This window comes from Podarcis muralis, chromosome 3 (genome assembly GCF_964188315.1).
Source record: "Podarcis muralis chromosome 3, rPodMur119.hap1.1, whole genome shotgun sequence".
In the NCBI taxonomy this organism is placed as follows: domain Eukaryota; kingdom Metazoa; phylum Chordata; class Lepidosauria; order Squamata; family Lacertidae; genus Podarcis; species Podarcis muralis.
In genome coordinates, this window is record NC_135657.1 from 108064505 (window position 1) to 108090304 (window position 25800).

The 25800-nt window shown below is 43.6% G+C and overlaps 1 protein-coding gene across 5 annotated transcripts in view; it reads right to left on the bottom strand.

Moving 5' to 3' along the window:
- Positions 1 to 25800, bottom strand: part of SLX4IP (SLX4 interacting protein) — a 99001-nt gene that overhangs the window by 71021 nt on the left and 2180 nt on the right. For 4 of the 5 annotated variants that reach the window (XM_028722232.2, XM_077926451.1, XM_028722231.2 and 1 more), the window contains exon 2: positions 18458 to 18511. In XM_028722232.2, the coding sequence (XP_028578065.2) occupies positions 18458 to 18481 (24 nt within the window). In that variant the 5' untranslated portion in view covers positions 18482 to 18511. Of the gene's footprint in view, positions 1 to 18457; positions 18512 to 21924; positions 22026 to 25800 lie in introns of all 5 variants that reach the window. The other variant, XM_077926450.1, reaches the window with a different exon arrangement.

The window sequence follows — 25800 nt, forward strand, 5'->3', positions numbered from 1 at the left end:
CGGGACATTCCAGGATCAAATCAGAAATCAGGACAGCTTCTGTAAATCCGGGACTGCCCTCTGGAAAACAGGGACACTTGGAGGGCCTGTATTTCCAGAGGATCCGCCAACCCTCAAGAGCAGCTTTGTGTGTGTGTGCATGTGAAAACTATACAATACTTTCTGCTTGTGCAAAGCCACCCGCTGGATACAACCCCTTTGTTTTGGGAAGGCCCGACTTCCTTGCACAGAAGTGGTGAGCTGCAGGATCTTATCTTAGCTTGAAAGTGGTTCCCGCCCCCCCTTAAATCATTTATATTACTGCACTTAGCTAACTTCTCCAGGTTTAGTTTGGAGACTAACCTTTTGTCCCGAGGAATTCCATTAGAAGCCCTTAAATATTAAAGTTTCATGTTGCAGCCTGAGACCGTATTTCCCATGTCAGAAGCAAAGACAAATGGTAATATAATCTTCAAATGATTCAATATATGGAAGAATGAAGAATGGCATTTTTTCGGCCGTGCAAACCTTGCCCAGCTCTGCTGTAAGAGAGTATCCATGTGAACCAGGATAATGTTTCAATTGCTATAGCAACAGAAACTGGAGTTCCCCAAGCTTGCTACAGAGCGGTTCTGGTGGCTAAGGAGGGTAGTTTTCTAGATGTGTGTTTAAGAGGGGGAAATGCAAGCCCTTGCTTGCAGAACGAAAGCAGCGCTCTTCTGTCAAACTGTTACCAAATGCACGGAAATGTTAAGATCATGACACTCCAAATGACCTAGGAAGAAAACCCACACTTTCCCACTACAGCTGGTGAAATCGTGGGGAAGTCTAAAGCAACAGTGAGAAAATTACTAAAACTAAAAACGAAGGGCAAAACGATTTTGCAATTGCAGCGAATACGTTTTAGGACAGCGATAAACTTTTTTCTTTTCTTTCTTGAAATGATTTTTATTTGATTTTACAAACACAAATACCAAATCGATAACAATATATTGAGATTCCATATATTATATCTCTCCATGTTTATCCACAGTGTTTGTTACATTACAAGTGTTATTAAAATCCTGTTAATGTTTTTATCTGCTTACAGTGGTCTCCTAAATAAATTGTAAATTTTTCCCATTCTTTCTTAAAGGTTTTCGTCTTCTTGGTTGCTGAGCTTTAGAGACATTCTCAAAACAAATACTGGTCAGAGGAATCGATATAATATGGTCAGAAAAGTGACGTTCAAAACCAAATAATGCTATGCTAGAAAGAATTTGGAAGCTGCCCTATAGGCAGAATGGGGCTGCCAGATTTTTTTAGCAGTACAGGGAACCTGTAGCACATTAACTCCAATCCAGAAAAACAGGCACTGGTTGCCTATATGCTACTGAGCCCAGTTGATGGTGATGCCATTTAAATCACTAATGATTTCTCCCTTCACCCAAACTTTTATAGGGATTTAATTCAGCCAGGCGAGATGTAAATTAGCTGTGAAATTGTTGCTAATTGGTTTTAATAGATGTTTTAGATATATGGTTATGCTAACCTACAAGCCTTGAAGAACTGAATGGGGTTTATTTCTGAGTAGACACGGCTAGGATGCTCCTGTTAGGGTGTTCTCCAACTAAGTTAAACTCTATTAAAATTAAGGAACCCAAGCTAGCCATGTTCATTATTTTCAATGTGACCACTCTGAGTTTAACTAATTGATACAACCCTTAATCAGCGTTGTGCATTTCATTGTAGCATTGTGCTATTTTGTAACCTTGAGAGCATGGCTGATGAAGAGCTGATGAAGAGTGGAATTAAAAATGAGCAAATAAATGTAAGAAAAAAGGCAGGAGCAAAATACATAAACTGCACACCCCTCCCCTTCTTTTCAAGTTTTCACTTTTGCATCTCTGTTTGTCCAATGTCACTCAGTTGCAAATGACACTGGATTACACTAGCTCAGAAACGTACTGCAGGGAAACTCCCAAGAAGTTCCACTATTTCAAGTCATGCTTCTTAGCACAGAACCAAAACTTGCCAAATGATTCAGCTATCGAACGAAAGCTTGACTCACAAGGATTACGGCTGCTGGAGCTGGCCAAGCAAAATGCTTCCTTTGTTTTCATCCCACTCTGCCAGGGTCTCTCCTCCAAACCACCTTATAAGACTCAATGAAGCGAGTACAGTGGTACCTCGGGTTACAGACGCTTCAGGTTACAGACTCCGCTAACCCAGAAATAGTACCTCGGGTTAAGAACTTTGCTTCAGGACGAGAACAGAAATCGTGCTGCAGCAGCAACGGGAGGCCCCATTAGCTAAAGTGGTACCTCAGGTTAAGAACAGTTTCAGGTTAAGAACGGACCTGCAGAACGAATTAAGTTCTTAACCTGAGGTACCACTGTACTCTACTTACTACGCCCCACTCCCTAGAAAAAATAGGTGCTGGTACTCACCATGAAGTGTCTCACTTTTTAACCGAAGTGTCTCACTTTTTAACCGAAAATAGAGGGGGCTGGTACTCACTAGGCCTGAGGGATACATCGATACATCGCCCAGGACAGGTCTGAGGAGCAGACCACGATGTCGGTTTCACTTAGTGGTATATCGCTGGTGAAACCGCCCCCGAGTCCCTCTTCCAGCAGCATCCGCTGGAGGGTGTTAAGAAGATAAAGGTAAAGGTAAAGGGACCCCTGACCATTAGGTCCAGTCGTGGCCGACTCTGGGGTTGCGGCGCTCATCTCGCTTTATTGGCCGAGGTAGCCGACGTACAGCTTCTGGGTCATGTGGCCAGCATGACTAAGTCGCTTCTGGCGTACCAGAGCAGCGCACGGAAACGCCATTTACCCTCCCGCCGGAGTGGTACCTATTTATCTACTTGCACTTTGACCTGCTTTCAAACTGCTAGGTTGGCAGGAGCAGGGACCGAGCAACGGGAGCTCACCCCATCGCGGGGATTCGAACCGCTGACCTTCTGATCGGCAAGTCCTAGGCTCTGTGGTTTAACCCACAGTGCCACCCGCGTCCGTGTTAAAAAGATACCATATTGCAATTTAATAGGTGGGTCCTAACTCACAGAAAGCCATTCCGGATCACGTGGAATATCTGACCACGGGCAAATGACACGTGGGTCAACCGACAAGATCCAGTGGATCAACACTGCAATGCCACCCATCGGTTATCTCTTGCTCCAAATACGACAAGAGGTGGAGGGTGGGCAGAGAGCAAGGGTGCTAGGTGGGACTCCTAGGAAGAGGAAATGTTCACTGGCGGGTTCCCTTTAAATAAGGAAGGCATTGGTTAGTTTTGGGCACATTTACTTGGGAATAAATCCTTCTGAATTTAATGGGACTTTCCAAGTAACTAGGCGTAGGGAAGGTATATGGTTTTCAACAGCGTCTCATGGGTTTTCCATAAGCAGTTACCTAGCAAGACAGTATGGGGAACAGGATGTTGGCCTAGAGCAGCGGTTCTCAAACTGTGGGTTCCAAGATGTTGTTGGACTACAACTCCCCTCATCCCTGAGCTCTGGCCTTGCTAGCTAGGGGTGATGGGAGTTGTAGTTCAACAATATCTGGGGACCCACAGGTTGAGAAAGGCTGGCCTAGAGGAAGCTTGATGAACTGGTGGCTCCCTAGATGTTGCTGGACTCCAGCTTCTATCATCATCCCTGACCCCTGGCTATGCTGCCTGAGACTGATGGGGTTTCTCGTCTCTGGATTAGAAGGAATTTTGGCTTGACCAGCAGGGCTATTGTTATGTTGGATCACATTTTATTTCTGTATCATTCTTCAGCTGATGTTTTGCTACGTGCCTTCTCAATAACGCAGAAAAGTTTGCCTCCTACTTCTGCTTTGAATTAAAAATAATAATAATCAGGCAGCCATTGAGTAGAATTTTATTTTTTTTAAGAATGGGTAAGAAACATGAAAATTAAGTGTTGGAGAAATGGGGATTAGCAAGAAAGATGGCTAAGACAAGGGAAATCCCATATTATTAATGCTTTGATCAAACTTAACATAGGCAGGCAGTTTGGGGGAAAAGACCTCTACATGTGCTCATAAACTTGTGTGGATGTATTTGCAAGGCTGCCGCTGATCAAGGAAAAAACAGAGAATGTGACAGTGTTCTCTTTAATATGTCTGCCCCCCCATGTAAATCAGAATAAAACTTTATTCTGCCATAGCGACTTCCACTAGAAGTCTAAATCACCTCATAACTCTTGGGTTCTAACAGATAGCAAGATACTGGTGCCTGGCAATTTAAAGAGAAATCTAGAATGCTGTTGGATAAATGAAAAGTTACTCTCTCAGTTACACATCATGGCATTCTAACAAACAATATAAGGAAGATAGATGTACAGTATAGGCTTCAAAAGTAACCACAAACCATATTCCTTGGCTTCAGTTGATTTAACTGACAATGAGGAAGGCAATATAATATTTTACTAGCACCATCATGTCAGAAACACCAAGCAAGACATACTTCCATAGATGTTTCATGGAACAACTGCGATTTCTTCACCTTCCAGACAGATTTTCGGTTCCTGAATTTATTTTTAGCCAAGGGGAGTTTATACTTGCAGCTTTCACAATTATGGTTGCATTTTATGGATGAAGTACATGAGTACTTTGGCTGGACCGTCAGCGTGAATGGACATCCATTGCAATCAGCTGACCATCAGTCAGCATTGAAAAGGGGTTTCTCCAAAAGCCATGAGTCAGATGCTTACTAGTTGCAATGACTTACTAGTTGCAATGAATGACACAGGCATTTTTAAAAAAACCAATCGACACAAAGCTGTCAAAATGCAGTAACTTTTTGCAGAGTCACGGTAGAGTGCTAAGAATAACAGTTTGTGTGTGATGCTCAAGTAACACCCTGGTGATTAGAGAAGTGAAACTAAACCCACATCCTCACTACACAATGAACTAAACTGGCTTATTTGTGTTTGACTGGGTTTGGGGTTTGTGTGGAGGAAATAACCGAGTAAAAACGTCAACAGAAAAAGGGAAGCCCAAGTGCAGAAGCTGCAAGTTTTTCGTTTATCTGTTCCGTTCCAGCTTATATCATCACAGTTTATCTCAAAATGCTGAAAAAATTATCTGACAGAGCATTACTGGGCTGGTCCAGACATAATGCTGAGTCACGGATTAGTGTCAACTGCGCACACCTTTGGCTGGTGTGTTCGCTTCCACACGGCCACGAGAAAGAGATTGCGTTCATTCCCATTTTCAACTAAACGGTCTGGCATTATGTCCATACCTGGATAAAGTAACTACGGTTTATTGCAAACAAAGCGCGGTTCACTCTTTTTCAATGAATCACAGTTAACACTAACCACGGCTTGTCCCAATTCAGACATAATGGTTCATTGAAAATGGAAGCAAATATTTCTGATCTCCTCCACACTGTGGGAGAAGCGAGGAGAGCACACAAAACCTACAGCTCATATACACAACACTAAACTATGGTTTAGTGTTATGTGTGAACCAGGCCAATGTACCGTATTTTTCGTTCTATAGGACGCACTTTTTCCCCTCCAAAAATTAAGGGGAAATGTGTGTGCATCTTATGGAGCGAATGCAGGCTGCGCCGCTAAGCCCAAAGCCAGAACAGGGAGATGGAGCACTGTGGAGCGCTCTGTCTCGCTGTTCTAGCTTGGGGATTTCTGCGCGCACAGCCTCTCCAGGGCAGCGGGGTGCCTTCACCCCGCTGTCCTGCAGAAGCTAGCAAGGCTGTTCCCAAGCCAGAACAGCGAGGCGGAGGGCTCCGTCGCACTGTTCCAGCTTGGGGACGGCTGCACGCAGAGCGTCTCCAGGGCAGTGGGGTGCCTTCACCCCGCTGTCCTGCAGAAGCTAGCAAAGCCGTTCCCAAGCCAGAACAGCGAGGCGGAGGGCTCCGTCTCGCTGTTCTAGCTTGGGGATTTCTGCGCGCACAGCGTCTCCAGGGCAGTGGGGTGCCTTCACCCCGCTGTCCTGCAGAAGCTAGCAAGGCTGTTCCCAAGCCAGAACAGCGAGGCGGAGGGCTCCGTCTCGCTGTTCCAGCTTGGGGATGGCTGTGTGCACAGCCTCTCCAGGGCAGCGGGCGCTGCGCTCCAAAGGCTTCAGGGATCTTTGAGGCTGGCGGTGGGGGAAAGCAGCGCTTCCCCCCACCACCAGCCCCACAAGCCTGGGTTAATGTACCTTGAATGCACCTTGTTTTAGAGGGGGAGAACAAGAAAATTTTTTTCCCCCTGTTCTCCCCCTCCTATGGTCCGGTGCGTCCTATGGTCCGATGCGTCCAATGGAGCGAAAAATACGGTAACTCCCTTCTCAAAATCAGCACATATTTCACTTTGAATATAAATATTTTTTAAACACCACTTACTGAAAAGAGGCTAAAGAAGATTTGCCACGCAGTCTACAGTACGCAAAGGAACAAATCCAATTCTTCCACATTCTTAAAGTACAATCATCCCATGACTCATAATTCGTAAAGACTCTTAAACGCTGTTTCTCCCCCCCTTCCCCCCTTTTTTGTAAATGTATCTTTATTTAAAAAAATATTGGTTTACAAAAGTATGAGCAGTGCCTCTCTTTTTTTCTTTTCCAAGTAACATTTTCATTTGTTACTTGGATCAGTTTCATTTGTTGAGACATTAGTGTTACACTAGGAAGAAAAGGGGGAAAGAGGTGGAGGGAGGAAAGGTGAGCGGGGTTGGGGTTGGGTGGCGATATTTCTATTTTACTTAATATATGTGTGGGGTTTTGCGTCAGCGTCGATTGTGCAGGTTCTCTGCTATTCGCTTGTGTTCCTTTGGTGGTGAGACATGATGGGGTTGGCCTAGGGTGTAGTTGTTTGTTTGTGATTGGCTGTGGTGAGCTTTGTTTTCATGTGTGAGTGGGGTGGGTGGGTGTTTTGACCAGGTTAGCCATAATGATTCGTATGCTGTTGGTGGATTTCTGTCGTCTTGTTGGGCGGTGTATGTGATAAAGGGGAGCCATACCGGGGTGAAGGCATCTTCTTCTATTTGCCCCCGTGTCAGTTTCAGTTTATTGGTTGATTTTTCTAGCAGGGCTGTTTCCCATACTATTTGGTACCATTGGTCCATGCTTACTCCTGACAGGTCTCTCCAGTGTCTGGTTATTATGTTTGTGGCTGCTGAAATAGGTGGGTTCTGAGTTCTTTGTGATGTAAATGGGCATTGTAGTCTTGGAAGATGCTTAGTAGGGCCAATTCTGGGGTGATTTCTAATACTTGCTTAGTTATTTTACATATTTCTTGTACGGCTGTTATCCAGAATAGTTGGATTTGGGGGCATTCCCACCAGATGTGGAGGTATGTGCCTGTGGAGGTGCACCCTCTCCAACATTTGTACCACGCTCTCAATTCTCACCTTCCTACTTTCAGCTGGAGGTCTAACCCAGCACTGTTTGAAGCAGAAGTTAAAACATAGTGGATAACCTTCATCAAAGGCTGGCTCCAGAAACCTGCTTTTCTCTCTTGCTCCTGTGCTATGGGCATTGTCCTGTTTCTTACTTTACCAAGTTAAACGAATCAATTTGCATTCCAGGACAGAAGAAATATTGACAGTGCATTGCTTGGAACGACCTTAGACAAGGTAGCATCACCAACTGAAAATGTAGTCAAGGGCCTGGCGACATGTTATAGTCATCATGATCAAAAATAGTCCAGTGTAGATCAGGATAAAGGTTGAAACCAATTCTGATGACTATTGAGAACTCCCCCAAAGACAGCCAGAGAAAGCTTCAGAGGATTGATGTTAGGCCAAGGAACAGGGAAGCAGGAGGCATTGGCCATCTGCCACCTGTTTAACGGTGCTTATCCCATCTCTTCTCACTAATTTGCCTTGGGGATTGGAACAGGGAGGAGGGTCAATTAGACACTTAAGGAAATGGAAGATAAGTGGTGATAACAGCTTCTAGAGAGAGGTGGTTCCAGCTTCCCTGCTTTGATCCCCTCCAGCTTTCTCTGCTTATCTTCAGAGATGAGCTTTGCTGGTTTTGATGTTCTGAATGCAACAGTTCGCCGAGCACAAGCCTGGCTCCCAAGGCTGAGCAGTCTTGCAGAGGAGCACTCACAGCAGCAAACCCCTCTATAAACTGGCTTCATGGGAACTTCACAGAAAGCCCCCGCAGTCAATTGCAACTATGATGATGTCAACATCAGCTACATGAGCCATTTTCCGCGACGAGCTCCAACATAGCTTGGATCACATTTGAATGACCCTCTTCTCTCTTTGGCAATCACTCATAGCCGAGTAAGACTGTCTTCCATAAACACGGTTTTAACAGTGAGTCCATAAGTGACTGTGGAGGCCAATTCTTGATCCACACATCCTTCCACAGCGGGGACATAGGTTTCCGGGCAGGAGTTGATCACAGTGAGAGTTTGCCAAACGTGCCTTCCTCTTAGCATGTTTCTCCCTTTTGTCCCGAGTTTGAGCATCTTCAAAGCCCACAACACCTTTGGAAAAGGTTGTTCTCCAATTCGAGTGCTCGCAGGCCAGTGTTTCCCAGTTGCCAGTGTTTATACTGCATTTTTAAAGGTTTGCCTTAAGAGAGTCTTTAAACCTCTTTTGTTGACCACCAGCATTACGCTTTCCATTTTAAAGTTCGGAATAGAGTACAGTGGTACCTCTGTTTACGAACTTAATCTGTTCCGTAAGTCCGTTCTTAAACCAAAACCGTTCTTAAACCGAGACACGCTTTCCCTAATGAGGCCTCCCACCGCCGGTGCCCTTCCACTCAGTTCAGTTCAGATTCTGTTCTTAGACCAAGGTAAAGTTCTCAAACCGAGACACTATTTTTGGTTTTGCGGAGTTTGTAAACCAAATCGTTCTTAAACCAGACTGTTCTTAAACCAAGGTACCACTGTAGTTGTTTTGGCAGATAATAATTGGGCAGCTGCACAACATGATCAGTCCAATGAAGTTGATGTTGAAGAATCATTGCTTTGACACTGGTGATCTTTGCTTCTTCCAGTACACTGACAGATGTTCGCCTGTCTTCCCAAATGATGTGTAAATTTTTTCGGAGACACCGTTGATGGAATCTTTTGAGGAGTTGGAGATGGTGTTTATAAGTGGTCCATGTTTCACAAGGGTACAGTAAGGTTAGTGGTATAATAGCCAACCGCATTGGCGGGAGCCAATAAAACAAGCCATTCCTGTGGATTCGCTATGGTCCTTAAAAGCCGGGGTGTTGACCTTCAGCCAGACCTGAACAATTTCCAAGCATCCCCGGCCTTACCTAGAGATGGTGGGAAGGCAACCTGGGACCTTCTGCATTAAAAGCAAATAATCTACTGCTGAACTACAATGGGGCCATTTCTCACTCCCCCCAAAACTGCCACTCCTTGTCCCCCCATTTTTTGTTGACTGACCCCCCACAGATCATTTCCACTACCAAAACACCAACAGGACATGGCACACACAACCTGCGCTGTCCTGAGAAAACCCCTTATTCCTGATTTCATTTCATTTCATTCTTTGGCAGATTTGCACAATGGAAAACGCACACCAAGAAATAAATTTTAGAAAGGGGGAAGATTAGACAGCTAAAACCGTTAATAGGATCGGAATAACACTTGAATTTTGGAATCTGAAAAACCAAATAAATAATATATATTTTAAAGAAAGAAAGGGGGGGGGAGGGGAAGTAACTGGATTTAGGCCAAAGGGTGTGCTCAGACTTGCATTCTGCTCTCAGAAGCTCCTCTAGACAGTGCATCCAGATCTTAGTTTTGGCCAAATTCTTGCAGTTCACTGATACGAATCCAAAAAGGTGCACGCTGCTTGGCAAGGAAACAATTTCTCAGGGGAACCAGTAGGGAAGTTAGGGAATGGGCAGATAATCCCAGTTTTATTAGGAGTCTACTTTAAAGCCTTCCAGAGGGTGCCCTAAGGAAGTACGAAGAACTCAAACTTGTTTTTTTGTTTTGTTTTTGTGGGAGAGCATTTCATATTTCATCTTTTAATCACGGCTGTCATTTCCATCAGAGATGGCAAGAGCGCATTCATTCGTTAGGCAACATCTTATTTATTTTCTGGAGGCAGGGGGAGGAGGTAGGCTGCATCCCCTCAAGGAGGTACGGAGCACAGAAAGATAAAAAGCTCTTGAAAAAACAACATTGAAGGTGAAGGAGGTTGGCACACCTAAGAGCCAAGAGAAATACAAGCAGGAGAAGGAGAAACAAGATTATTTTGATAATCCAACACCACTTCAGAGCGCTGAGCCCTTCTGAAAATTTGGTCCAGGGGGTAGCATTCTGTCATCTTTGCAAATGATAACAAACCTAAAGCTGTGGATGATTGACTTTTACTCTGAGATGCTGCCATAAATCTGGCAACCTCTTACTTTCATGCCCACTCCTTATCAGCCATAAGTTTAGTTTTGTGTAACAAATAATTTGTGTGTTTATGCTGTTTTAAAATAAAATCTGGATACCGCTGAAATTGGAACTGGCAGTATCGTTGCCACGATTAAACGGCTCCATCTCTTGTGGATTTAAAGATTATTTTATACACTTTATCTAAGATAGTAGAGTCAGAGAACAACCCTAGCACGTTTACCAAGAAGTAAAATGTTCAATGCTTACTCCAAGAGCATAGCATTGCTGCCTCCGCTTGCTTCCCCCCCCCAAAAAAAATTCCCATATTTTAATGCAAATGTCAATTGTAGTATGGTTAGTTATATTCTAAGGACGTGGGTGGCACTGTGGTCTAAACCACTGAGTCTCTTGAGCCAGAACATTGGCGGTTCAAATCTCTGCGACAGGGTGAGCTCCTGTTGCTCTGTTCCAGCTCCTGCCAACCTAGCAGTTCGAAAGCACACCAGTAATACTAGTGCTGTGGTGGGAAGGTAAACGGCGTTTCCATGCACTCTGGTTTAGTCACGTTGTCCCATTGCGCCAGAAGCAGTTTAGTCATGCTGGCCACATGACCCGGAAAGCTATCTGTGGACAAACGCTGGCTCCCTTGGCCTGAAAGCGAGATGAGCGCCGCAACCCCATAGCCGCCTTTGACTGGACTTAACCATCCAGGGGTCCTTTATCTTTTCCTTTACAGTAAAGGTAAAGGTAAAGGGACCCCTAACCATTAGGTCCAGTCGTGGCCGACTCTGGGGTTGCGGCGCTCATCTCGCTTTATTGGCCGAGGGAGCCGGCGTACAGCTTCCGGGTCATGTGGCCAGCATGACTAAGCCGCTTCTGGAGAACCAGAGCAGTGCACGGAAACACCATTTACCTTCCCGCCGGAGCAGAACCTTTTATCTACTTGCACTTGGATGTGCTTTCGAACTGCTAAGTTGGCAGGAGCAGGGACCAAGCAACTGGAGCTCACCCCGTCACAGGGATTCGAACCACCGACCTTCTGATTGGCAAGTCCTCGGCTCTGTGGTTTAACCCACAGCGCCACCCGTATCCCTGCTACTCTGCATACTTACTTGTTATTTTAGAACGCTTTTTAAAAAAAAAGGCAATGTAAAGAAATGAAAAAGCAGTGCTACCATCAGCATTGCATTTGAATCTACATGCAGTTATGTGGCTTTGTGCGTGTCAACAGGGCTTATGTTCAACTGCATTCACACGTCACTTTAATGTGTTAGATTCCACATTGTATTTGACCTTCCACATGATGTCAACACCACTTCTTGAGATACAGTGGACTATAGCATTAAGTTAAGCATTGTTCATTTCAATGTTATTTGCTTCCAGAAAGAAATAAAAAAATCTGTGCAAATGCTGAAATGTAATGTGGAAATTAGCAGATAGGAAAACGCCGGGAGAAGAGGAATAAACTGATGTGTGAATGCAACCTGAGGGCTGCTTTGCAGCACATGTCTGTTTGAAATATATATTATTGCAGCACATTTTGCCATTCCAGCCAAGGAACAACCAAAATGCATGCATTTGGAATGTTAACAACCTCCATAGCATACCATAAGATTAGTCAAACAATCCTCATTTAATGTGGTGTTAATTTTTCAACTAAAGATTTGCAGTTCAAATGTAGATCAAGTGCTCCCTCTTCAGAAAATGCTGCATAACTGCATCAGGTAAACTGCGCTGAAATCCTCTGGGATCCTTCAAATATGATACTTGTGCTCCCGTGAAGAAAAGCTATTAAGACTGTAGGTGTTCTCCTCCTCCTAAATTGCATTTGAAACCACCGAGGCACAAACAGATGAGCAGGCGAATTTTCCAGAGTCTTCTTAGTGAAAACATTTTGGGTAATATACAGTGGTGCCCCGCAAGACGAATGCCTCGCAAGACGAAAGGGTTTTCTGTCGCGGAGACGCTTCGCAAGACGAAGTTCCCTATGGGCTTGCTTCGCAAGACGAAAATGTCTTGCGAGTCTCGCCATTTTTTTCTTGCTCCCCCCCCCCCTTTTTCAAAGCGGCTAAGCTGTTAATAGCCTTTTAACAGCTTAGCTGCTAAACCCGCTAAGCCGCTAATAGCACTAAATCGCTAATAGCGCTAATCCGCTTAGCCGCCAATGGGGTTGCTTCGCAAGACGAAAAAACCGCTAGAAGAAAAGAATCGCGGAATGGATTCTTTTCGTCTTGCGAGGCACCACTGTATTACAGAACAGAAAACAAAATCTATTCAGCACAGAAAACAAAATCAGTTTGATACCAAACGCATTATCATGCAAACTGCTACCGATTTATCATTTGAAACCGATTGCAAGGAATGATTTTTATACTCCCACGTTTCCTGCACTGCCTAGGTAACTGTAAAGCATTCAGGGAGAGACATTCTGGGTAAACAGCTTAGAAAGTGAAATGTGCCCAAGTTTAAAAAGAAGAGAACAGAGAAAACACTTATTCTGGGGAGGAAAAACAGAGCTATAAACATCCATACCTAGAAAACATCAGCTTTCTCCACCAGTGACCAGAAGGAAGTCTTTTGGCCTTCATGATTTAGCAAAACATTAACAAAGCACTCTTTACTCAAATGTAAGTCCCTCTATGTTCAATGGCATTTACTCTTGGGTGAGTACACTCATACCTTAGTTCTTGAATGTTTGGGCTCCTGAACGTCACAAACCCGGAAATGAACTGTTCTAGTTTTTTGGAAGACAAATGTCCGACGGGGCTTCTGTGGCTTCTGATTGGCTGCAGGAGCTTCCTGCAGCCAATCAGAAGCCGTGCTTTGGTTTGTGAATGTTTTGGAAGTCAAACGGACTTCCAGAACGGATTCCATTCGACTTCTAAGGTACGACTGTATGTGTATAAGACTGCAGAGAATGAGGTGGGCAGGAATGATCCCAATGTATTTGCAGATACCATAGTGAAGAAGACAGTTCAGATCCTCCTTCACACTGTTTTCTTTTTAAAAAAAGAAAAAAGAAAATATTCAGATTTATTATCATTTCACAAGTCGAAATACAAATATGTCAGTATTGTTAAATGTGTCTCTCTCATTCTGCGGAAGCTACGCTGAGAGTATATTTACTTGTGTGGCAGTAATAAGCCCTCCAGAGGAAGCTACTGTTTTGCTTAACTATCCTGATGTCACGGCCGAAAGCTGATTGCCAAAATAAATGGAGAGGTAGACTGCGAATGTCTAAATTTCTGCATTTCTACCAGGAGTCTACACAAGATTGCTGATCAGCAACCATAACAATTTCTGGACTCCCGATACGGCATGGAAACTTAACCCACTTATTTACTTTGGCAGCCGCACGTCTCCTAAGGAAACCAGGAGGACTCGAATAATCAAGCCTAATAGCCCTTCTTAGAACCGTTCCTCTCATCACATGAGGAGGGTTTGCTGTTTACGAGTCAGTGGTCTCCAGACCACAGCATGGTTTGGACATTCACGGTAAAATTAGCTGGGCTCTGCCGGGGACCGAAAATACCAACAGCAGCTTGTATCCCCTGACACATTCCTTGGTGGAAGTTAATTGCAGTAGCGCATGAACAATGCCAAACGTTGACAGAAGATCGCCGGACTGTCATTCCTTCCATCCTGAGTTGATGGTATTATGCATGCAGAACATTAGTCATCTTAATTCATGACATAACGGCGCATAGCGTTAACCAAGGCTGGCTATTCTTGCACACTGAGATAATGTGTCGCTCTCGTGCTCTTCAAGCTGTTAAATCCATTACTAAATTGTGGGTGGGTGGGCTTCGCATAGGTGATGTATGGAAGTGAAAGCTGGACCATAAAGAAGGCTGATCGCGGAAGAAGTGATGCTTTTGAATTCTGGTGCTGGAGGAGACTCTTGAGAGTCCCATGGACTGCAAGAAGATCAAACCTCTCCATTCTGAAGGAAATCAGCCCTGAGTGCTCACTGGAAGGACAGGGGCTCCTGAAGCTGAGGCTCCAATACTTTGGCCACCTCATGAGAAGAGAAGACTCCCTGGAAAAGACCCTGATGTTGGGAAAGATGGAGGGCACAAGGAGAAGGGGACGACAGAGGACGAGATGGTTGGATAGTGTTCTCGAAGCTACCAGCATGAGTTTGACCAAACTGCGGGAGGCAGTGGAAGACAGGAGTGCCTGGCGTGCTCTGGTCCATGGGGTCACGAAGAATCGGACACGACTAAACGACTAAACAACAACAAGGGTTTCGCATGAGGCAGGAATCTCGACCTATCAAACGACTGCTCAGGACCCTTCCCCAAGATTGTCCAGAGACTCGACTGTGCAAGGAAGTCTCTTGGAAGAGACATCCGTGTGAGAAACCCACGGCCTTTGAAATGTTGTTGGACTCCCCATCAGTCCCAGCCAACATTCCCTATGGCCAGGGATTATGAAATCCAAGATCTGAAACCACAGGTTCCTCGCTCTTGCGTTGCACAAAGGCAACTAGAAACGCTATCACTGTAACTCAATTGTGGGCTGGCTCGCTGCTTAATAGCTTTTTAATATCCTAGATAGCTAAAGCATGCTAAAAAGGCAGCCTTTTCCAAGGGTTTTGTTGAGAGAAGTGGAGAGATATTAATTTGTGTTGCCTCCTTGGCTGGATGGAGGAGAGGCGTAGGAAGTGCCACAGACTAAGGGTGTAATTACCCCATGGATAGCTCTCTCTTTTTGGAGGGAACATCAAGTTTCTTTCTGCAAGAGAAATCAACTGTACACCTCTACGCATCTGGCAAACTAGGCTGCTACCCACAAAACTTGTTATGTACTGAAGTTCTCACCCTGGGCCAGCAGGGGGATACTTTAGATAGTATGCAAATAAGGGATCGAAAGTGACGTTCAGTGATTGGATAGTTTTAGAAAATTGTTACAGTTACGTTGTACTGGAGCTCTATATAAGCAGGCTGACTGAACCCTTCAGTTCAGTTCTGTTCTGGCCTGTGAATAAACAAGAGCTGTTTGAAGAATCGCTGTGTCGTCTGATATGTTCACCCACAACTTAACAAAACTCATGCCACAATGAACTCTTATTTGCATGTAAATTGTCACAGCATATTCCCCCAGCAATATGAGGTGCAGAAACTCAAAAGATCTGTTTCCTAGGGTTTCTTTGCTTCCTCTTTAGAAGATACAGTGGTACCTCGGGTTACAGACGCTTCAGGTTACAGACGTTTCAGGTTACCGACTCCACTAACCCAGAAATAGTACCTCGGGTTAAGAACTTTGCTTCAGGATGAAAAGAGAAATCGTGTGATGGCAGCGCGGTGGCAGCAGGAGGCCCCATTAGCTAAAGTGGTGTCTCAGGTTAAGAACAGTTTCAGGTTAAGAACGGACCTCCAGAATGAATTAAGTTCTTAACCCGAGGTACCACTGTATTTAATTGCACTTAGGCTAGGAAACATACATTCCAGCTGGATTGCTTTCCTTCGCCCCATGACTTAGTAGCATTTAATATTTAAGCGCATCCACTCAAGTCACTAGCGAAAGCAGCCCAACAGAACTTAGTGGGATTGCTGTAAATTGAATAGTTTCAGAACTACATTATCTGCAACTCAAAAATAGCCATATAATCCTAAGTGTGCTCCCAAAGCACTTCCTCTGCCCTCCGTATTACACTGAATGCAGCAGGGATTTTAAATGCCCTCCAGCTTTTCGACCCTACCCAGGTCTGCCTGCTCAGTTTGACTTGACATTCTGCAAAGCCATGCAATGGGTCAAACTGTGAAAATGCACCTCAATAGAGCAGAGATGCACTGTGCTAGAAGCCCATAAATGTTCCCCTTAACTTTTAAACTCGGAAAGTCCAGCAGATGGGTTAAGATAAGCTGCTATAGGAAAAATGAAAGATTTCGTGCAGGCATTACCAATGTGATAGACTGACCACCCAAGTCTGCAATTACTTCCAAGACACACACCCAAAATTCATTTGTTTTTCCACGCAGCTGACATGGGAAAATCTTGCAAGGAGAACAGACTAATTTTAATAACTAATGGTTATCCACTCAAGTTTTTTTTTTAAATGATATTACACAAAAATGACAAAACATTGGGTTTGGATTTTATTTAAATCAATCGATTTAAATCGCAATTTAAATCACTAGTCAGTAAGACTTGATTTAAACCCCCCTTTTTTAACAGAAAGACTCATTCTTGCTGGTATAATCTTTATATTTTTCAACCAGATGAAGGTTTCATTTTTTGGAATAATAAATTTTCAGAGTACTTTTTACGGTTGTATAAAAAATGACTGATTTGGTTATACTATTGCATACATAATTATAAAATGATTGTGCGGTTTAATAAGGTAACTGTTTTAACTTTTTTATATTTGGACAACGTTTCTGCTGTACTTTATTGGTAGGAGAAAAACAATCATTTTCTTAATAACAATTTAAACCATTTATTTAACTAAAGCAATAACATTATAGCACATGTATCCATGTTTGTTAACTAATGTGGTTAAACAATTTTTTTAAAAAACAAAAACTTAGACTGAGTTTTAGCACACATGAAAAACTTAAAACAAATCCTTATTTCCTGATGGACAGCCTTTGGATTATAATGTAACTTAAATAAAAAACTATCTTTAGAAAGATTTTTCCTCCAAAAGCATTTTATTTTAAAAATCTAATTTAAATTTTAAAAAATCCGATTTAAATTTTTTAAAATCTGATTATTATTTTTTAAATCATTGATTTTTATCCACCCTGGTTGAATCCAAAGATGTCCTTCTGCACTCAGAAGGCATCTTCAGCCCTTTAAAACACTATTGTAGTTTGAGGACCCGATCCCCACTTATTGAAATGAAGACACAAGGACATGTAATATAAGGTTAATGGGTCAAGAAAAGGCCACAACTTTAATGATTACAGCAAGTGAAAAGGTATTGGCTTAGGCATTGGATCACGTGACTTGACTCCACCCACTCAGAGAGGGGTGAGTCTAAAAAGGGGGGTTTATTCAACAGTAGGTGGAGCCCGTTGATGCTAATCCAACTATAAGCTCTCCTCTGATGTCACCGAGGGTCGTGCCATGGCCCCCCGCCACACAGGCATCGGACAGGATCCACGACCGCCGGATTCCTTTAACGGATTACCCAAAATTGAAGGCGTAGGCGATGGCCACACCTAACCCTTCCACACACCACAACACTTTATTCCAATGCCTAACCTACCCACCAATACCACGAAAGTTGTGACGATTGCTACAAGGTAGGCGAAAAAACCACAAAGCCTAATGCCAAATGGAAAAATTCCTACCAGGCCCCCCGGACAACCAGGGCGACCAACCTAAGGTCCATAGCAAGGCCAAAAGAAAACTGAGACCCTGAGCTCTAAGGGAGTGGAGGGTGGGTGACTCGCGACGGGACGACGAAGAATGAGGCCGCATGGCTGGCACAGCAGCGATTTACGCTGCTGTCCACGCCCCCTTCAAGCCGCCTGGTTGGGCGCTTGCCCATGGGCGTGGTGCGCCAGCCAGGTGAGTGGGTGGCAGGGGGCTAACGCCCCCTGCTTGAGGCAGAGATCTGATCCCGCCCACAATCCCTCCCCTCTTTGCAGGAGGAGAGTCTTTATACCATGTGCTATTGCACAGAAAAGTGAACTTGAATCTAGATGTGTTTTTCCACCCAACAAGCATCATCCTTGCAGACTGATGAGATTTGTCATAGAACGTATCAGTTATGATACTGCACAACCTCTTCTGAATACCAATAAAAATTATTTGGACAAAACTCTTCTGAATACAATTTGCCGAGCAGCTGTACTGGCTATCCGATTTCCATTCATGCCTCCTAGGATCCAACTTAGTAACATCTTTTGCCAACAACCAATAATACAGCTGGTATATTGCTTTCATTCCTTTTTTAATTATTTGATCACATATATGGCTTATTTTTCATGGTGATAAGTATCAGCATAGTAGGTGCACTTAACACATGGTTTAGAAAGCTGCAAGCTTTCCTGCTATCTGTACACAAGAATAGCTGGCTGGACCAAGACCACAATTTGCCATGCTAATCTGCCGCTGCACCGGAATAAGCTGAGATCCTAAGGCTGTGCACTTCAAAGCAAGAAAAGTTCACCAAGTCAGTAATCTGCTGCTATTTAGGTTCCGAAAAGCAGCTTACCTTTATAACCAATTTGTGCAACATCACGGCAGTCTCTTCGATTTCGGATGGAGCCTGCAAGTAAAGTGGAAGGAGAGTCGCTTTAGCAAAAAGGCAAGAAACACTGGCAACTGAAGTCAGCGTTCCAAAAAGCACACAGTTGAGGGAGTACCGTACTTTTCCGTGTATAAGACTTTTCTTTTTTTACTTTAAAATAAGGTTTAAAATCTGGTGGTGTCCTATGCACAGATAGTGCATATGCTCATTTTCTGAATTTGGTGTCCCCAAAAGTTTGTTGTTTAGTCGTTTAGTCGTGTCCGACTCTTCGTGACCCCATGGACCAGAGCACGCCAGGCACTCCTGTCTTCCACTGCCTCCCGCAGTTTGGTCAAACTCATGCTGGTAGCTTCAAGAACACCATCCAACCATCTCGTCCTCTGTCGTCCCCTTCTCCCTGTGCCCTCAATCTTTCCCAACATCAGGGTCTTTTCCAGGGAGTCTTCCCTTCTCATGAGGTGGCCAAAGTACTGGAGCCTCAGCTTCAGGAACTGTCCTTCCAGTGAGCACTCAGGGCTGATTTCCTTAAGAATGGATAGATTTGATCTTCTTGCAGTTCATGGGACTCTCAAGAGTCTCCTCCAGCACCATGGGCTCCTTATACATGGAAAAACACGGTACTTGGAGAAATGTTATAGATATGTATCTCTTTACTTAACAACTCACAGCCGAGGTCCAAACTAGGTGTCCCCAGATGTGTGACATCATGGGAGAGTTGTTGTTCCCAGGACTAAGATGAAACCTGTCATTTTTGCTATGTTGTTTAAGTGATCTTGTTATATTTACAGTATTAGGATGTGGTTTTCGGGTATGTTATTATATTTGCTATCAATTTGCTGCATTACATAATCGTTGCTGTGTTGCTTTGCTATGCTGTTAGGAATTTGTTTTTGTAGCGTCTGCTCAAAATGCATCCCTGTATCCTTGTTGCAGGCAGCTCTGAGCATGATTAATAATAATAATAATAATAATTTATTATTTATACCCCACCCATCTGGCTGACTTTCCCCAGCCACCCTGATTCCTTTGTGTGGGAATGTTCAGGGAGGCAGGAGAGGATATATTGTTTATTAATATCCTTCCTAAATTGCACTAGCAAGTTCTATAATTTAGCAGAGTTTTAACACCCCCCTTTTAAGTGCATATCAGGTAGCTGGTTGCAAGCTTGCTTAAGCTTTTCAATATAGATTCCTGGTAAGATCCCTTGTTTCCCTCTTAAAAGAATAAATATGCCACAATCTTATTTAAGATACATAAAAGTAGTTTACTCACAACATCATCAGTTCACAGATGGATCCCTGAAGGCAGACTTAATATACATGTGAGCCTATCCCATATAGAGATAATCTCTTTGTCCGCTGTTGGCTGAAAGCCAACAGGTCATCTCTAGCTAAAAGCTGTTGCTCCAACGACAAAGTCAAAAAGAGAGAGAGAGTGGCTGCGTGCTTTGTGCTTTTGTTACCTGCACAGGTAAGGTCACACCTACCTCTAGTCACATGCAAGAGGAAGGATGCTCCAGGCCAGGAGGAAACAGGAAGTTTTCGACTGGCTGGAACAAACATCGCCTTTGCATGTCTACTCTAGGCAAAGAAGGAATGTTGTACTTGACTGTTATTTATGTATCACATCCCACACTTTGTTGCAAAAGCAGCATGCAAATTGAATGATTGATTGATTGATTGATTGATTGAATGAACCCTGCGGCCACAGGATTGGATCAGAGCTTTGGGAACCAGTTAATTTGACTGGAGCATTGGAAACCAGAAAAAGGGACATATTTGTGGTGGCCCCCTATCTGTAAAACTCCTGAGGAACACAGGGTCGGATCCATCAAGCATTACATTGTTTCCAAATGTCTTTTTTTTTTTAGATAGATAGATAAATTTTATTGTCATTGTCCGTATATACACAGTATACACAACAACGAAAATCAAACACCCACCCAAAGACCGGGTTCACATACACATTTGCACGTATCTCCAACACTCTCATCCTATTCAGACATAATCTATAAAAACATAACATAATCCAGAATATAACATAACCTATTAAAGGCATAACATAGCCTAAAACCTATCTCATTCCTTCCTACTCCCTGCTTGCTATTTCTTGCAACTGGCCCTGAGATCATTATTTAGTGCAATCAGAGCTCCTGGATAGAAACTATTCAGAAGGCGTGTGGTTCGTGTTTTCATTGTCCTATATCTTCTGCCCGAAGGCAACAGTTCAAAGAAGTTGTGAGCAGGATGGGTGGGATCTTTCAGAATATTGTGTGACTTCTTCAAAGTGCGAGTCTTCATTTCTATGAGAGTTTTCGGGTAGGCTGTGTGATGCTTCAACTTCTGTTTTCAGATTACAACAGAACAAATGAAGCAATTGTATGTTTTACGTAAGGTTGCATTGGAAGGCCTTTGCCTAAAAATATTTCTATTTCTATCTCTATCTGTGGGTTGTGCTTCTGATCAAATCCCTAATCTCTGGTCATATACTATGTAAGACACGAGACAAAATAAAGAAATGATGGACTGCACATCATTGGTACTTGCAAAGACACGGGGTTTTGCATGCACTGATGATCAGCGAAGCTCGAAAACTGTTGAGCCTCTCTATATGTTGGTTTGATTTCAAACCACACAGGCAAAGGAAAACAGGCCACACAGGGTGTCACTGCAGCATCAGGTAATTGATAGCTGGGTAGTCCTGTCAAAGTTGTCTCTGATGGAGGAGGTAAGGATCTGGCCTCCCAGCTGGATCTGTTTTGCTTGCTGCAGACTATGAGATGAATAGACATTTCTGAACCAGAGAAGATTGACTTGTCCTGCTATCACTTCTGCATTTACTCCAATAGCTGATTAATATCAAACATCATGCTGGCATCTATATTCCTTTTTAACAGAGGCAATAAAGACTTTAACAGAGGCAATAAATAAACAAGCATTTTCTATCCTTTTACATTAGGGAATTAGGAAAAAAACCCCACTTCAAATAAAAGAAGAATGCCACATGCTAAATGCTATTTGTCCATTTGTTGCTTTGATAAACTGGAATATTTTTGCGAAAGGATGCAGGTTACTGAAGTGAATTTATTGCATAGCTCCAACAGAAATAAACAAACAGGTGAAGAAAAATTACGGGCTTTGAACAACTCCATTTCTCTTCTAGTTCCCACATTTTATTAAAGCCTGATTCAACTGAGCCTAAAATCTGCCATGCTGATGGAGTGCTCAGAAAAATCCCAGTTCCCCAATTACAAAAAAAAATACACTTGAAGAATTTGATTCAGCGTCAATCATAGCTTCCGATTATGTGCAAATCCAGAAACAATGGCTAACAGCTTCAGAACAAGCCATAGTTTACAGGAGGCTTATTGGGAAGCTGTTAACCATGGTTGACAGTTCGCACAGCCTGGGAAACCATGGTTAACAACTTACAGATAAAGTCAATTCAGTGCTTGGTGTAAGAGGGTGAGAGCAGGATTGCAACCCGATCCACTTTTCCAAAAACTTTTGCGCTCTGCTTCTGTGGGCTGAGACTGTTGGGAGAAGGGCAAGACAAGGATATTGAATCAGTCTTCTATTTGCCAGGCAGTAGGTCAATCAAATGGGTCGCGAAGTGGGGGAAAGCACAGCTCAATTTGCCACAGTTCCAAAATTGAATTTATGGACCCGAATGAAGGAAGTGGCCTATTTTTTATTTCCCTGGCCGGGGAGACAATCCTTAGATTGAAAAAAGGCTTCCCAATGTTCCATCCTGTATCATCTGCTGCCATAAATGCTTAGCTTCCCTTTTGCCTTTCCAGACACTGTCCTGAATCGTGCTTCAGGCTAAGGGGAGGGAGGGGTGGATTTGCAACACAGGCCATTCATCAGACCGACCAAAATGCTTTCTGCATTCCTCAAGTCCTGGGAAAAATAGGCTGGATTCTTTTATTACTAATCTTTGCACTTCAACACTTAACGGTCTGACAGAAGGGCTAATGCTGTGTAATTAAAAGCAAATGTTTCCTGGATTCAAAATAAAGCAGGGCAGGATAAAAGCTGGTTGAGCAAGAGCAGCAGAGCAAAGGGGAAGAGAGGGAACAAGCTATTCAGACAGAATTTAAGCTTTTTTTAAATAATAATGAAAAAACCCACCCAATAAAAGCAAAGCAAATTAGGGCCATAAAAGCACTGAATTCTATTCTGAAGTGTCCAAACAGCTACTAAGAATCCTTTAGCTAAGCAGTTTTAAGACAAGCCACCGTGTTTGTGTGCGCTTTCATTGTGTGTATGCACAGACAACATCTAACGGATGCAAAACCAGGCACATCTTGGTGCATGGAAGTGGCAGGAAAAGGGGGTGGAAGGTAAAAATAAAGGACCCCTGGACGGTTAAGTCCAGTCAAAGGCGACTATGGGGTTGCGGCGCTCATCACGCTTTCAGGCCGAGGGAGCCGGCCTTTGTCCACAGACAGCTTACTGGGTCATGTGGCCAGCATGACTAAACCGCTTCTGACACAATGGGAAACCGTGACGGAAACCAGAGCGCACGGAAATGCTGTTTAACGTCCTGCCGCAGTGCTACCTATTGATCTACTTGCACTGGCGTGCTTTCGAACTGCTAGGTTGGCAGGAGCTGGGACAGAGCAACGGGAGCTCAACCCATCACGAGGATTCGAACCGCCGACCTTCTGATTGGCAAGCCCAAGAGGCTCAGTGGTTTAGACCACAGCACCACCCGCGTCCCTCCAAAAAGGGGTGGAACGGGGCGTAACCCATAACCCTAGAGAAACAGAGTAGTTGCAACTGGGAGCCAATCTACAGGCATACCTCTTGTTACGTTTGCTTCAGGTTAAATCTCTTCAGGTTGCATCCCGCGGTGACCCGGAAGTACTGGAAAGGGTTACTTCTGGGTTTCGCCGCTCGCGCATGCGCAGACGCTCAAAATGATGTCACGCGCATGCGCAGAAGCGGCGAATCGCGACCCGCACACACACAGACGCGGGTTGCGTTCTGCTCATGTTGCGAAAGGAGCTCTGGAACAGATCCCGTTCGCAACCAGAGGTACCACTGTATTTTAGGTGGTTGTAGCCAATCTATTTTATGACAATTATTATTTAAAATTTGTATACGGGCCCTTCATCCGTAGATCTCAGTGCGGTTTGCCACATAAAAGTACAAGATAAAACAGAGAATACACAAGAAATACAAGAACAAAAAACCCCCTTCCTACAACACATTTAAAAGGGTATCAGATGTTATTCAGCCCAAGGCCTGATTGAAGCAGAACATTTTCGACCAAAGGTGTGCATTCCACACTCGTTCCTATGCTGCCACCCTCAGGACCTTTTGTGGAGGCACACAAAGAAGGTACTCAATGGGTCATCTCAGGAGCCACCCAAATTCCTGCGGAGAGAGGTGGTCTTTGAGGTCTCGTTCTCTCCTTCTGTGCCAGGGCTGTACCACCCGAGACTGCTGCTAAAGACTCACAGGACTGAACAGTTCTCTGCAGAAGAAAACAAACCCCCACATGTAGAAAGCTAGCAATTAATGAGGAAGTCTAGGCTAGATCTCTTCCCCACGATATGCTTGTCTGCTGTGGGCAAGGATGCTTTTCAATACAGGTGTGTCCACATCACATGATCCACAAATGCAAAAATAAATTAAAAAAAATGAGAAGAGGAAGGAAACTGTTCTACTGCCACCGCTAATGGCAAGCGTCCCACAGCCATGAGACTGTCAAAGAACTTCACATCCTCCCCGGACAAATTTGGTGCAATCCCACCAGCAACACAAGCAGGCTCCATCATTCCAGGAGGCCAATTGCGTGCAGTTCTTTATTTGTAAATTACTTTTTTGCAATCCGTCCTCTTCCCTATACTGTAATGGCCTGTTTCTTTTTGATTGCAGGCCTGCAGGCAAGCCACATTTAACTGCAAGGCACTTAGCCGCTTGTAGTAACTCCACAATGAAAGACCGAAGACTTATGATGGTGCAATGACCTTACCCTGCTTCTAAGCGGATGGGAATATTCTGGTGGGTCAACATTAAATCCCTCTATAACCTTCTGCTTTTCAATTCTGCACAATTTCATATCAAGCCAGAAGAAAACCTGACTGCTTGTGCTGTCCTTATAACATCTGTTTTGCTCAGCCAAAGGCCATTAATAATTATTTTGTAGTACAACAAAAATGGCGCACTACTGAAAATATGATGAACAAATAACACAAGCTGATGCAATAGCCAATATACGTAACAGCAGCAACACTCAATTAGAAAAAAATACAATGCAACACTTTAACAACAGAAACACTCCCAAAATTCTTCATCCACCTCAAACTTATAATACAACAGCAACATCTAGTGCCCAAAGGAATTATTACTGCAGAGACAGCAAAGGATAAAGAAAAGTCACTCTATCCAGGGACAGTCCACATAAATATTGGCTTATTCCTCCCTCTTTTTTTTTTTTTAATGGTGACACAGACAATTAATAACAGAGGAATATTCTTCACAACCGTGAGCAGGGCAGTGGGGTGAGGGGTAAGTGAAGACAAGTAACATTTAACTACAGTGGTACCTCAGGTTAAGTACTTAATTCGTTCCAGAGGTCCATTCTTAACCTGAAACTGTTCTTAACCTGAAGCACCACTTTAGCTAATGGGGTTTCCCGCTGCCGCCGGAGCACGATTTCTGCTCTCATCCTGAAGTAAAGTTCTTAACCTGAAGCACTATTTCTGGGTTAGCGGAGTTTGTAACCTGAGGCATATGTAAACTGAAGCGTATGTAACCTGAGGTACCACTGTATAATGTTGTTTGCTGCTCCTGCTCAGGCTCCACAGAAAAAGCATTTTGGTTACTGAAATTCATTCCGATTGTGCAGATAAAATATAACCGATAGAATTCTACAGGGTGGGGTATTAGGGTGTGAAAACAGTCAAGATCCGAGGATTCCCAGGCATGCAACTCCAGATGGTGAAAATGTCAGGCACCATCTTGGCACCCAGGCATCGTCACTTGTTCACAAGTTGCTGATAGGCTGGTGCAAAATGCTAATTCCAAACACGTCTGTTTTTTAATATATATAACTTTTATTAAATTTTCTGTTTTACAACTTAAAATACTCATTTTACATCCTTAAAATATCAATGACTTCCATTCTTCACTTTCCATGCTTCATTTTACATTTCATAAATCCCTGCATATTTTATAAAAACTATACCATTCAGTATTCCATTATTGCATCCATCAAAACTTGTTTGCACTGTTGAATTTATCTTAATGCTGCCAGTGTTTTCAGCTGTACATAATTATTTCCCATATATTCAA